This window comes from Salvelinus namaycush, unplaced genomic scaffold (assembly GCF_016432855.1).
Source record: "Salvelinus namaycush isolate Seneca unplaced genomic scaffold, SaNama_1.0 Scaffold3844, whole genome shotgun sequence".
Taxonomy (NCBI): Eukaryota; Metazoa; Chordata; class Actinopteri; order Salmoniformes; family Salmonidae; genus Salvelinus; species Salvelinus namaycush.
In genome coordinates, this window is record NW_024060835.1 from 5,409 (window position 1) to 20,234 (window position 14,826).

General features: G+C 41.2%; 1 protein-coding gene across 1 annotated transcript; it reads left to right on the plus strand.

Annotated features, from left to right (window-relative positions):
* Positions 1–779: 779 nt before the first annotated feature.
* LOC120040846 (GDP-L-fucose synthase-like) lies at positions 780–7,284 on the plus strand. The gene is made up of 11 exons (XM_038985848.1): positions 780–913; positions 1,804–1,966; positions 2,450–2,564; positions 3,389–3,517; positions 3,823–3,896; positions 5,225–5,358; positions 6,038–6,102; positions 6,259–6,325; positions 6,427–6,506; positions 6,828–6,927; positions 7,162–7,284. The coding sequence occupies exons 2-11, from the start codon at positions 1,812–1,814 to the stop codon at positions 7,215–7,217; spliced, it is 975 nt and encodes a 324-aa protein (XP_038841776.1). The 5' UTR covers positions 780–913; positions 1,804–1,811; the 3' UTR covers positions 7,218–7,284.
* Positions 7,285–14,826: the final 7,542 nt, after the last annotated feature.

Here is a 14,826-nt window from a genome sequence, read left to right on the forward strand (position 1 = left end):
TGTATATAGCCTCGCTATTGTTTTTTACTGCTGCTCTTTAATTATTTGTTTCTTTTATTTCTTATTTTTTTGTAGCTATTTTTCTTAACTGCATTGTTTGTTAAGGGCTTGTAAGTCAGCATTTCACTGTAATGTCTACTACACCTGTTGTGTTCGGCGCATGTGACAAATACGATTTGATTGATTTTAGAAGGGTGGGTTCAACTTTATATTCAAGTAGATATAGTTTATCCAATAGCAGTTTTTGATGTTTACATGAAGTGGGAAAAGTTGGTGGTCATTTCTTGAGCAGAATGGCATGGTTGCTTAAGAAGCTTAATTTCCAAAAGTTCTAAGCAGCCAAAACCATTTGACCCCTGGCCTGTAGTGAACGATTAGGTTTGCGTTTTTTGTTCCATTGAACACTGAAATAGGAACTGCATGCTTTATGACTTTAGAGCAGTTCTAGCATTCAGACATAATGGTAAATCCTGTGTGAAGATAGCTCTGTAATCTGCAAATGACAGAGAAGGTGGGGGGCGAGGGAATTCCAATCCTAATGTGGAACTGCTTAGCACTAGGTACCAGTCAGAAGTTATATTACATTTTTGGTGGGGAAAACTTTTTTTTTCCAGCAAACCTATCTTAACAGTCCTGGTATTTTGTTAATGTGTTACGTGAGTGATGGTGCGATAAACTGGGATAGTTTACCTGTAAGGCTACTACTCTCAGTAGAACCCTTTTTCTCTAAGAGTGTAGCTCACAGGTAGCCAATAAGAGCGACTCCACCTGGCGCCTGCGGCTTTCCTGTTGATAGGTTAGCGTGCAAGACAAGAGCGATAGCCTTTACCTCATTTATGTACTTGAGCGTTCAGAAATAGGATCTAATAACGACTTTATTCGAGGAGGAAAATTCTAACGAAAAGTTATACAGGTTTGAATTCATACATTAACTTTGTGTATTGATAAGATACATACAAAATAACACGAGGGTCTTGCCGAGTTAAAAATGTGACTGTTTATAATTCAAAATAGCTCACGTAAACTATACGGATTAAGATTAGAAATGTTTTGCCTTTATAAATATTTGTCCTATAAGTTCTATTTATAGGCCTTATGGTTGAATGAATGGGTGCTTTTGACTTCAACAATGAAGCCTAGGCTACATTATATTTAAAATAGTAGGCCTAAACATTTTCTTTCGACAATTTGCTACTTTTAGCCTACTCTTGTTTGTGTTGCTAAAATAATGTCAGTGTTGTAGCCTATATGATCATCTGATGTTACCTTATACTATACTGTTTGTAATATAGGCCTAATGAGACCAACCGTTATTTCGAATAAACACATATTGTTCATTTTAAAATGAATTACTGTATCTGTCGGTACTGGCGTAAGCTATTTGTCCTTTTGCTAAAATGAACATGATCATAATGCAATTCACTCTTGAGCTTAATATTTAATATGGCAAATTTATCTCATTTCAAAAGAAAAAAGTACATACATGTAGATGGGAAATAAATACAAATAAGTAGCCTCCATGATTAATCAAATAGGCTACAACGAAATTGTAAATGAAACGAAAAGTGTGTTAATACATTTAAACTTGCGTTTGATGTATAGCATGTTATTAATTCCTTATTAGCCTAAATGTATAACTATTCTTAGTTTTGTATTATCATCATTATTACGTTCTAAAGTAGGCTATAAATAGGGCCATGATCACACTGTCATTCATATCAGCCTACTTTGTTTAGGGCTACAGCGTAATAACAGTATGTGAATATCACAGCTGAAAAAATAAAGTTAGCATTCTTTGATCAGAGTGAGAGATGGATTCGCAGACGAAGGCTGACCCGATGCGCGTGCTCGTCACGGGCGGATCCGGTTTGGTCGGGAAGGCCATCGAGCACGTGGTGAAACAGGAAGGCGGCTGTCTCGAGGGCGAGCAGTGGACCTTCCTGTCCTCCAAAGAGGCCAACTTCGTGTAAGTTATGTCACATGAACTTCATATTCTCAGCAGAACTGGTCTGGCAGATAAAAATGACTTGCCTATATAGCGATGCCATGATCCCATATTCTACATGCCCGAGAAACACCAGCATGTCTGTTCTACATAACATATTTATACAGTCATGTTGCACTGTATGAAATCTTGTTATGACCCTTTTACATCTGGGGCTGGTTTTGTGGTTCCAACAGGAACAAATAGATCAAATAAATTCCCCAAATAAGTTCACTCAAAATTATTATATTCTATTCTCTGCTATTCTATTATTTTCGAATCTATTCTATCGATATGTAGATTGATGCATAGATACAGTATATATTTATAGAGTTTCTATATAGTTCCTGTTGGAACCACATTAAATGTTTAGCTAATTACATTCGTGCATGTATACTTTTATGAGATTGATCTGTTTCCCATTAAATGGGATGGTGATGATGATGATGACAGTTGTTCTGCCAGAGATCTACAACAGACAAGAGCAGTGTTTGAGAAGTATCGGCCCACCCATGTCATCCACCTGGCTGCCAAGGTGGGAGGACTCTATCTTCACATGAAGGAGAACCTACACTTTCTGGTGAGCTTACCTAAATACCCAGTTTGTTTCAATACCTAGGCTATACGTTTCTGTCCCAAACTACATTTGTTCAATCAGGGATGGGTCCAGAAATTCGGAACAGGCATTTCTAACTCACTGGTCCATTTTTTTGCCTGGTGCCCCAATTGTTAACCAAATAATGATAATTCTGCACAAAACCCCCAACTTGGACAGGCTGATGGGCTGAAGATGGAACCAGCCCATCTGACATTTTGGCTGAACTGCCTAAAGGCCAGTCCGTGAAATGGTTTGTCTTATCTAGCTACCAGTTGAATGCACCGACTGGAAGCAGCTCTGGAAAAGGTCTTCTGCTAAATGACCTGAACGTAAATGTTCACCTGGCTGGGCAACTACTTAGGCTGAAATTCAATTGAACTTGTCAAAGCGAAGTTTGCACAGTGACTTTGTTGGCAAATGTATTCATCTTAATTACAAAAGTGTATTAATCCATCTGTTTATTATTATATATTTTTTTAAATCTTTATTTAACTAGGCAAGTTAGTTAAGAACAAATTCGTATTTACAATGACGGGCTAAAGCGTAATAACAGTATGTGAATATCACAACTGAAAAAATTAAAGTTAGTATTCTTTGATCAGAGTGAGAGATGGTTTCGCAGACGAAGGCTGAGCCGATGTGCGTGCTCGTCACGGGCTGAGTGTTAGTGAGGAGTGTTTACAGGGGAGCTTCTTATCACTGTCTCCAAATGCATTCTTTGAATTCATTTGTGTAAAAACAAGTTATTGTGTAAAGCCGCAATACAGGTTTTATTGAATTGAGACCACAGTGTTTTGCCTTCACAGAGGGACAACCTTCGCATCAATGACAACGTGCTGCAGACGTCTCACGAAAGGGGCGTCACCAAGGTGGTGTCCTGTCTGTCCAGCTGCATCTTTCCTGACAAGACCACATACCCTATCGATGAGAGCATGGTTAGTTGAACAACCAGTAAGACCATATCAATGAGAGCATGTTGTGTTTAACCTTAATACTAAAATACTATGGTGGCATCAAATGGCACCCAATTCCCTATATAGTACATTATTTTTAACCAGAGCCATAATGACCCTGGTCAAAAGTAGGAGTTCAACAGTTTATGGTGCCATTTGGGACTCAGCCTAGTATGTGCCAAGTGACAGTAGAACTACTGTATGTTTGGGAACCTCTGGCCCTCCAAACTGTGATTTTTAATAAAAGCTGGGGTATGATCACTCATGCTTTCTTCCCCTTCCCACAGATCCACAATGGGCCTCCACACGACTCAAACTTTGGCTACTCACATGCCAAAAGAATGATTGATATTCAGAACAGGTGAGCTGGTGACTAATCTGTTACCTGAGCAGGTACATTAGCACACATTTGAAAGACCCACTCCAGCCTCCCTAGCACCTCATTTATCACCTGATGGACTTAACAAAAGATGCATTTCAGTAGCTGGTGCAGGCCCATCATTATATGGCACAGCCCAGCTCGCACATAATGTTCTGAGAACCATGTGTTTCTTCTGTGGGAATTTCAGTACTTTAGCATAACATTTCCTACAGGTTTCCTCGTGGTTCTATTTAAAGTTATGCTCTCAGAAAGTTAAGAAACAACGTTCTTCTGTGGGAATTTCAGAATTTCAGCGTAACGTTTCCTACAGGTTTCCTCATGGTTCTTTTTAGTAATATTCTCAGAACATTAAGAAAACTTTCCATTAAAACAACAAGAGCGTTCTAAAATGTTTATTTATTAACATATACATTCCGTTCTCAGCGTCAACAAAACTCTCTCTATCCTCTATCTTGTTAAGTGAGTTCAGGAAGTGGCCACACCTGATCTTTATGAGCGCTTGTTTCCTTTGAAATGGGGTCTGTTTGAATAGACTAAAATACACAGCTTTGTAAGAGCTAAAAAAACATGGCATGCTAGCTTCAACCTGGTGGCGCAGTGGACTGATTCCATGGATAGGAAACATAAGATCATAGGTTCAAATCTTATAGGCTCCTTGTGACTATAAAAAAAGAGATGTGTTTGCATGATTAATGCCTAAGCAATTTCATTTCCATGTGTCCCATCTGTGCTTGATGTTCAAAACAGTTAACCTAAGCTAGCAGTGTTATTAAAAGTCTTATTGAAACATGTTCTCAGAACGTTATTTAATTACCTTCAAATAACCTATAATTTCATTATCAGAACATTAATAAAACCTCCCAGGAAAACTTTCAGGGAATCATTGTAAAACGTTCTCAGAACGTCCCTGCAACCAAAAAATGAATGTTCTCAGAACGTAAAAAAAGTCAGCTTCACCGGTCAGGAAACTTAGGCTTTTGTTCCCAGAACCAATGGGAAACCAAAAACATATGTTCCCACAACTTCCAAGGAACCTCTATTGCTCTGCTATTGTTCTGGGAAGCAAGAAGGAAGGCCGATGACATCGGTATGCATCCATCAGACTAACCCCTTGAATTGCCAACTCCTTGAATTTCGCAATTGTGTAAAAAAAAACACTGTCCCCCCCCCCAAAAATCTACCCTTAAGGGTTTGTACCTTGTATTGTATGTGTACTTAGAATATTATTTAAAAAAATAGCTGGAGTGGGTCATTAATGTTCTAACCACAACGTGTGTGTGTGTGTGTGGGGACTTGATTGACAACAGGGGATACTTTGCGCAGCATGGGCGCCGCTACACCGCCGTAATCCCGACTAACGTGTATGGTCCCTATGACAACTTCAACTTTGAAAATGGTCACGTGCTCTCGGCACTCATGCATAAGACATATGCTGCTAAAAGTAAGTAACACTCACAATAACACACACACACACACACACACACACCCTACACCTACACCTACACACACCCTACACCTACACAGGAAGAACAAAAAGGACATCAACCACCCGAGCCACTGCCTGTTCACCCCGCTATCATCCAGAAGTCGAGGTCAGTACAGGTGCATCAAAGCTGGGGCCGAGAGACTGAAAAACAGCTTCTATCTCAAGGCCATCAGACTGTTAAACAGCATTCACTAACATAAAGAGGCTGCTGCCTACATACAGACTCAAATCACTGGCCACTTTAATAAATGGATTTGATAAAGGTATCACTAGTCACTTTAAATAACGCCACTTTAATAATGTCTACATATCCTACATTACTCATCTCATATGTATATACTGTATTCTATACCATCTACTGCATCTTGCCTATGCCGCACTGCCATCGCTCATCCATATATTTATATGTACATATTCTTATTCATTCCTTTACACTTGTGTGTATAAGGTAGTTGTTGTGAATTTGTTAGATATTACTGCGCTGTCAGAACTAGAAGCACAAGCATTTCGCTACACTCGCATTAACATCTGCTAAGCATGTGTATGTGACCAATACAATTTGATTTGATTTGACGCACACACAGACAGACAGACAGATACAAACACTTACTCCTTTCTACTCTCCTTGTAACAGAGGAGGGAACCCCGCTACAGGTGTGGGGCTCTGGAACACCCAGGAGACAATTCATCTACTCTCTGGTATGTTTAGTGAATTACTCTCTGTGTGTGTGTGTGTGTGTGTGTGTGTGTGTGTGTGTGTGTGTGTGTGTGTGTGTGTGTGTGTGTGTGCACTGACACGCACGCACAATGTCAGATATGTGTGTGTACATTAAATCTGTGTGTGTGTTTTCTCAGGATGTAGCACGTCTGTTCCTCTGGGTGCTGCGGGAGTATGATGAGATTGACCCCATCATTCTCTCTGGTGAGTCCAACATGGGGTGTGTGTGTGTGTGTGATATCAGTCAATATGTGTGTGTACCATATGTAACTGGACCAAGCTCCTTTGACCCTTGTATCTCACAGTGGGGGAGGAGGAGGAGCTCCCCATCAAGGACGCCGTAGAGATGATTGCAGATGCCCTGGACTTCAAAGGTCAAATAGTTGTATCCTTCCACAGGCTGTGTACGCCTGATAGGAGTTGCCCCTAGGCACAGATCTAGGATCAGCGTATCTTCCCCAATTCCTTACCTTAACCATTATTCAAATTTGACCTTAGATCAGTGTCTAGAACCAATCTAGTAGAATCCTTAGTACAACACCAGCAACCACATGTAGAGGTTCATTACACCTGTTGGACTGACAGACGTACAGATGTAGTACATTAAAAGCCCACTCGGACTGGCTACCCCCCCCATATCCGTTGCACTGTAACTATGCCATCTCCCTGTGCTTTGCCTTTTGTGGCCCTTGACCTATGACATCAGTTCGACACCAGCAAGTCAGACGGTCAGATGAAGAAGACGGCCAGCAACGCCAAGCTGCGACGCTACCTCCCTGACTTCACCTTCACGCCGCTCTCTGAAGGTCCGAGATCCAAATATTGAGGGTTGTATTTTCTGTCCAGAAAACAACTCAATATTGTAGTTGGAATTAGTTGCCTTGTAAATAACACAGACGCATTACAGCATGATATTTGATACCTATCTGGTTATTGGTCGTTTTATGATTATGATGAAAGGAACGTTCACAGTGATTAAACCACTCTTCCAAAATGCACAGTATCCATAGATGACTGACTGTGTCTCTGCTCCCCTACAGGTATCAAGAAGACCTGTGATTGGTTCGTGAACAACTACGACATAGCCCGAACTTGAAGACAAATGAAGATCGAGACATGAATATTGTTTAATGAAAAAGACGAGGGCTACGTCCCAATACTACTACTGTGCCTTCCTGGTCTTGTGTCCTTGCCTTCATGTCAACTGATAAGTGAAAGTTCTGGATAGGTTTCACCATATGGCCGGTTAAGTTCTGTCAGATCAGTGGGCATGAAGTAAAGGCACACAGCACTCACAATTTCTGTACTCACAATACCCCACCTTGTTGTTCTCCCCAGAACTGTCTGGAAACCATTTTGGATCCTTTCTCCTCTATTTGCACCGTTGATGTCAGGGATTGACATTAAGGTTTGAAAGGCTCTTGCCCATTGGACAGCAGTATTTTTTGTTGGTTGCCTGATGATTACTGTCACTTGACAGAAAATGTTAAAGTAGTTGTTTACAAGCAAAATTGTCACTTAAATGGATACTTTGGGATTTTGGCAATGAGGCCCATTATCTACTTCCCCAGAGTCTGTTTAACTCCTGGATACCATTTTTATGTCTCTATGTCCAGTATGAAGGAACTTAGAGGTAGTTTTGTGAGCCAATGGTAACTAGCGTTAGCGCAATGATTGGAAGTTTATGGGTGTCTGCTAGCATGCTAGGAAGCAAAACAATCAGTTTGGATGCGTAACTTTTGCAGAGCAAGAGACCCTCTACAACCTGGTTGTAAGCATACCGGCTCTGGGAGACTTAGATTTAGACGCACAGCTCACAACCGAGAGCAATAGGGTATACTATTGTCTGGCGTTCTGTTCGCCCTGACCAAAAGTTATGCTTCCTGTGTAGCAGGACCAACATTTTTTAAGTGTAGCCCCTATGTTAGGCTACTGAAATTCTGTTTTAAAAAATCCCCTGCCTAATGGGGCAACCACAGAGCAGGTTCAACTTGCCCGACTGCTCAGCTCCAGGCAATAGGGCAACCCTTAAGGTCAATCCCTGATTACATGTCCTTCCCTGATGGTGGCTGAACTGGTCCAGCCACCTGATCACCTACAGTATGACTACCAGTTACTATGAGCAATACTGCAGGGTAATGTGTTCACACTCAAATACATCACATTATTTTAATTGTAATATCTAAAATATATAGTTGAAGTGTATGATCTATTTGTGATTGAATATTGACAAAAATATGAATGGGCTTTTCCTTGCTGTAAGAATGAGTTGTCAGTCGTATGACATGTATGACATGTATGACATGTTTTCTCACTGCAACATGTGACATGTTTTTATGACATGTTTTCTCACTGCAAAACAACTAGAAGCCTACAGTAAAGTAGCCTGGATCTAAACATTGGAGCCAACTGTTTCTCATCATTCACTGGCCTCGGTCCAGACACTGCAGATCATAATACTGGTTTGTGTTAAAAGAAGATAGACACCCCATGTGATTTATCTGGGATGAACATAGAATGGGCCAACCTATGTAGAGCCATCAGACACTAATATAAAGTCAACTTCCTGAAGAATCTTGAGAATTAGGACATCACTGTCGCTCCACCTCACTGTAAAAAATAAAATCAATAAATAGTAGAAACAGGACAGGAAGAAGCAGGTTTTTAGGAGTCACACGACAGTTTCAAATGTCTACAAAGTTTGACGATAACAGTGAGAAGACCAAGATCATTTGGGATCTGCTAGTAATCGCTCCATTAATAAACGGGCAGATGTGCCATCAGTATATTTTACTCTACTTGGCACATCAAGTCATTTTCCTCAGGAGAGGAAGAAGCAGGTGTAACATTAATAAGCCTACACCTGTCATGTCATGCTGAATAATGAGGAATGACTTCTGCTTAACATGGTTTCTCTACTACACAACCACTTCACCATGGCATGAAGTAGTACAGGCCAACAGCAGACTGTCATTGAAGTACACACTACTCTTATCCAAGTAAGTACATACACAACAGTTGCTGCAAAGTAGATTTCCAATGAATCCACTGGAAAGTAGACCTCTGGCAGAACCATAAAGAATATTAGTGTGTCTTCATTCAAAAACCTTAAGATGTTTGACATCATTGTCCAGTGTTCTGCTTCTAATTATGCAAACCAACCAGAAACATGACAAGGAGACCAGCCACGGCAACAGCAGGGTTTTTATTACAAATGAAAATGAACAAAAAAGACCATTCTAAAATGAGAAATAGAGGCCTGGGGAGATACGGCAATTCGTACAAATAAGCCACACTTGTCTTGTTGAATCCAGTGGTTTGTGGTGGGAGATGAGTCGGCAGGCAAGATCTACACGGAATGTTTTCATTGATACCTTCACATCTGCCTAATTCATTGATAAACCTATATCTTGTAAGAGTAAGTTATTTGACCTGAAAGGACTGCCACAGGTACAGTTGACTTCAAACCATTTCTAGAGACAGATATTGAAGCTAGTTTACACCGCATCTCAAATCACAGTTGCGTAACACTTTTCTTTTCTACCTTATTCCACTCTTCCAAGGACCCTGTTCTATTCTTCTCCTCCTTCCGCTGCTCAATTAATGAGGAGCATCTCATGCTCTTCCTCTCCTATTCACCTCCTCCTCCCTCCCTGGGTTGCGTTCATTAGGCACCAAAGGGCCTGAAAGAGGAACTTGGACTCATTTTCCATTTTAAAAACGCATGCCCTAATGAACACGAGTCCGGTTTACTCGGTGAGGTAGAAGTGCATCTTGTCGTTGACGTTCTTCCTCTCGGGGTTGAGGCGTTGTACTTATGTGAATATTAGATGTACTCTATAGTGTACTAGTTTATTCTCCCACTCGGATGGCTCTTCCAGAAGCTTTAAAATGAGGGCCAGGTTGTCAGAATGGGTAATGAGCTGTATAAGTACACATTAATTAGAAGTAAGTGCCCCTCAAGATACACTTCATTTTAACTAGCTAAATCCTGTGTAACAACTAGTAATTACATTGTACGTAGGCAAACATTACATGTAGAACTAGTGTCTTATTCCTCATCTGAGATGACACTCGTACTACATCTGTTTCCGTGAGCTCAACCAAGTTAACCCAGATGGTACGCTTTTGGGGGCAAGTGCTAGCAACAATGTTGAGTGGAGATATACACTGCTCAAAAAAATAAAGGGAACACTAAAATAACACATCCTAGATCTGAATGAATGAACTATTCTTATTAAATACTTTTTTCTTTACATAGTTGAATGTGCTGACAACAAAATCACACAAAAATTATCAATGGAAATCAAATGTATCAACCCATGGAGGTCTGGATTTGGAGTCACACTCAAAATTAAAGTGGAAAACCACACTACAGGCTGATCCAACTTTGATGTAATGTCCTTAAAACAAGTCAAAATGAGGCTCAGTAGTGTGTGTGACCTCCACGTGCCAGTATGACCTCCCTACAACGCCTGGGCATGCTCCTGATGAGGTGGCGGATGGTATCCTGAGGGATCTCCTCCCAGACCTGGACTAAAGCATCCGCCAACTCCTGGACAGTCTGTGGTGCAACGTGGCGTTGGTGGATGGAGCGAGACATGATGTCCCAGACAGTCTGGGGAACGGGCGGGCCAGTCCATAGCATCAATGCCTTCCTCTTGCAGGAACTGCTGACACACTCCAGCCACATGAAGTCTAGCATTGTCTTGCATTAGGAGGAACCCAGGGCCAACCGCACAAGCATATGGTCTCACAAGGGGTCTGAGGATCTCATCTCGGTACCTAATGGCAGTCAGGCTACCTCTGGCGAGCCCATGGAGGGCTGTGCGGCCCCCCAAAGAAATGCCACCCCACACCATGACTGACCCACCGCCAAACCGGTCATGCTGGAGGATGTTGCAGGCAGCAGAACGTTCTCCACGGCGTCTCCAGACTGCCACGTCTGTCACATGTGCTTAGTGTGAACCTGTTTTCATCTGTGAAGAGCACAGGGCGCCAGTGGCGAATTTGCCAATCTTGGTGTTCTCTGGCAAATGCCAAACGTCCTGCACGGTGTTGGGCTGTAAGCACAACCCCCACCTGTGGACGTCGGGCTCTCATACCACCCTCATGGAGTCTGTTTCTGACCGTTTGAGCAGACACATGCACATTTGTGGCCTGCTGGAGGTCATTTTGCAGGGCTCTGGCAGTGCTCCTCCTTGCACAAAGGTGGAGGTAGCGGTCCTGCTGCTGGGTTGTTGCCCTCCTACGGCCTCCTCCACGTCTCCTGATGTACTGGCCTGTCTCCTGGTAGCGCCTCCATGCTCTGGACACTACGCTGACAGACACAGCAAACCTTCTTGCCACAGCTCGCATTGATGTGCCATCCTGGATGAGCTGCACTACCTGAGCCACTTGTGTGGGTTGTAGACTCCGTCTCATGCTACCACTAGAGTGAAAGCACCGGCAGCATTCAAAAGTGACCAAAACATCAGCCAGGAAGCATAGGAACTGAGAAGTGGTCTGTGGTCACCACCTGCAGAACCACTCCTTTATTGGGGGTGTCTTGCTAATTACCTATAATTTCCACCTGTTGTCTATTCCATTTGCACAACAGCATGTGAAATTTATTGTCAATCAGTGTTGCTTCCTAAGTGGACAGTTTGATTTCACAGAAGTGTGATTACATTGTGTTGTTTAAGTGTTCCCTTTATTTTTTTGAGCAGTGTATTTTAAATAGTGCAAAATCATGGTTAAGTAATTATGGCCTATTGAGCATAGCCTATATTCTCTCAGACACCCAGTGCTTCCACAAGGGATCGCAACCTTTGTCACAGTTGTTAATGAATCGGATCCAGTTGAGAAGAAGCGAAACAATAAGTTGGTGAATTTAGTGGAAACCTGCCCATTTGTAACACGCATGGTAACATGTCAGTGGCGCAGCAGTCTAAGGTACTGCATCTTAGAGCTAGAGGCGTTAATACAGACCTTTGTTCAATTCCAGGCTGTATAGTTTGTCCTACTTCTCCCCAAACCCGGATCCGGGAGCACCCCCATCAGTAAAAAAGCTGACTAGCATAGCCTAGCATAGCGTCACAAGTAAATACTAGCATCTAAATATCATTAAATCACAAGTCCAAGACACCAGATGAAAGATACACATCTTGTGAATCCAGCCATAATTTCTGATTTTTAAAATGTTTTACAGGGAAGACACAATATGTAAATCTATTAGCTAACCACGTTAGCAAAAGACACCACTTTTTCTACTCCACCAGTTTTTTACTCCATCAGTAGCTATCACAAATTCAACCAAATAAAGATATAAATAGCCACTAACCAAGAAACAACTTCATCAGATGACAGTCTGATAACATATTTATTGTATAGCATATGTTTTGTTAGAAAAATGTGCATATTTCAGGTATAAATCATAGTTTACCATTGCAGCCACCATCACAACTCTCACCAAAGCAACTAGAATAACTACAGAGACCATCGTGTATTACCTAATTACTCATCATAAAACATTTCTTAAAAATACACAGCGTACAGCAAATGAAAGACACAGATCTTGTGAATCCAGACAATATTTCAGATTTTCTAAGTGTTTTACAGCGAAAACACAATATAGCGTTATATTAGCTTACCACAATAGCAAACATCACAACAGCATTGATTCAAGCCAAAAATAGCGATAACGTATAAACCACCAAAATATATTAATTTTTTCACTAACCTTCTCAGAATTCTTCAGATGACAGTCCTATAACATCATATTACACAATGCATATAGAGTTTGTTCGAAAATGTGCATATTTAGCGGCACAAATCGTGGTTATACAATGTGATTAGTGGCCAAAACTTCAAGCAATCTGTCCGGCGCCATCTTGGAGAGGCACCTATTCTAATCGAAAACTATTCATAAACTTGACTAAAAAATACAAGTTGGACAGCAAATGAAAGACAAATGAGTTCTTAATGCAATCGCTGTGTTACATTTTTAAAATTAACGTTACTGCGCAATACAGCGTGCGCTAAAGCGAGACCGCACCATAATTCATGGCGGAATTATTATTTGACATTTGTCAACATAAGTACGAATTAACAGCATAAAGACTGCTTACTATTTGCTGAGCTTCCATCAGAATCTTGGGCAAGGTGTCCTTTCTCCAGAACAATCGTCTTTTGGTTGAAAGATGTCCTCTTCTCATGTGGAAATAGCAGCTAACGATAGCCACCCACTGGAGAGGTGTCCAACTCGTGAAAGCGCATCACAAAGAAATCCAGGAAAATCGCAATAAACTGATATAAACTGCTATAAGTCGGTTTAAATTAACTACCTTATGATGTCTTTAACAACTATAACGAATAAAAACATGACCGGAGATATAGAACTGCCTAAAACGAAAGCTTTGCAGGAGGCCATCGTGATGTCCCTGATGCGCCAGGCGCCCCGTTGAAAAGAACGGTACTTCCGTTCCACGGTCTTATATAGGGCCCAGATTGCGCAATCCACTCCATTCAAATTCTCCCCGCTTACTGACATCTAGAGGAAGACGTATGCAGTGCATGTAGCCCGATGGCTTACATGGGGACTTATAAACTGACCTCAGAACAGGGACCTCGATTTCTGAAAATCTCACTCCCTGACAGGAAATGTGCTGCAGAATGAGTTCTGTTTCACTCAGAGAAATAATTCAAACAATTTTTAGAAAACTAGAGAGTGTTTTCTATCCAATAGTAATAATAATATGCATATTGTAAGAGCAAGAATTGAGGACGACTGCCTAGTTTAATTTGGGAAACTAATTTTTTACAAAGTCGAAATGGCGCACGCCTAGGTCAAGAGGTTTTTAAGGCCTCCAGAGAACCTGTTTAACTTTTTATATTATTTTGTTGCATAAAAGGAGACTAGTTTGCCTAGTCTAATCATTTCCATGTGTTTTGTACAGCATGCAATTAGTTGAAAAAACAGTGTTCTAAAGTGTCCGTGTAGCAGTGTGATGTTTTCCCCTAGATTACGCACCAAATTGCACACAAGGACCAATTCAAATAGGCCAGGTTCAAGACGGGGAGTTAATAATCTGATTAATAATAATAATAATTATGTGTATTTTTTTATTTAATTACAGCTGCATAGCTAATGTTTTTATTTGGTGTACAAAACTACTTTTTCATACCAATATTGTACATACAAGTGATTTGTAAAAGTTTGTATATTTTTGGTTTGGCCCATCGCGGTTTATCTGTATTCCCATACCACTTTATCGTTCTCTTTTGCCTGACCCTCGGCTAGCAAGGTATGTTGTCCTTGGCTCCGAAACTGTTTAATATAAAACCGTCATAAGGTTATACAATGTACTGTTTTGCAACCATACGTTTGTTATAGTGTGGACAGTGTAGGAATTTATGTTAACAAGTTTCACAGAGCTCACTGACTGGGGTATCTGTTGTAACTTGTGAGTACTTGTGACAGTGGTTGAGTGAGTGTCCATGTGCTCGCGCAGGTGCCGGAGAGCTGTGACTGCACCAAGGGTAACGTGTGTGTTGTCTCTTCGTGTGCAGGTATGTCTTTTATTTTGTCAGAATTATGTTCTGTATAGTTTTACTTGTATATGCTGTTGTGCAGCGAGTGTGTGCACGCAGCACCTGTTAATTCCTTTTGGCGCTCTTTTGCCTGACCCTCGGCTAGCAAGGTGCCGGAGAGCTGTGACTGCACC

Bases quoted from the DNA above. Each gene is read 5' to 3' on its own strand.
- LOC120040846 (XM_038985848.1), top strand. From the start codon at position 1,812: ATGGATTCGCAGACGAAGGCTGACCCGATGCGCGTGCTCGTCACGGGC. The intron at 1,967-2,449 runs GTAAGTTATGTC...TTGTTCTGCCAG, and splicing joins TCCAAAGAGGCCAACTTCGT to AGATCTACAACAGACAAGAG. The intron at 5,359-6,037 runs GTAAGTAACACT...TCCTTGTAACAG, and splicing joins TAAGACATATGCTGCTAAAA to AGGAGGGAACCCCGCTACAG.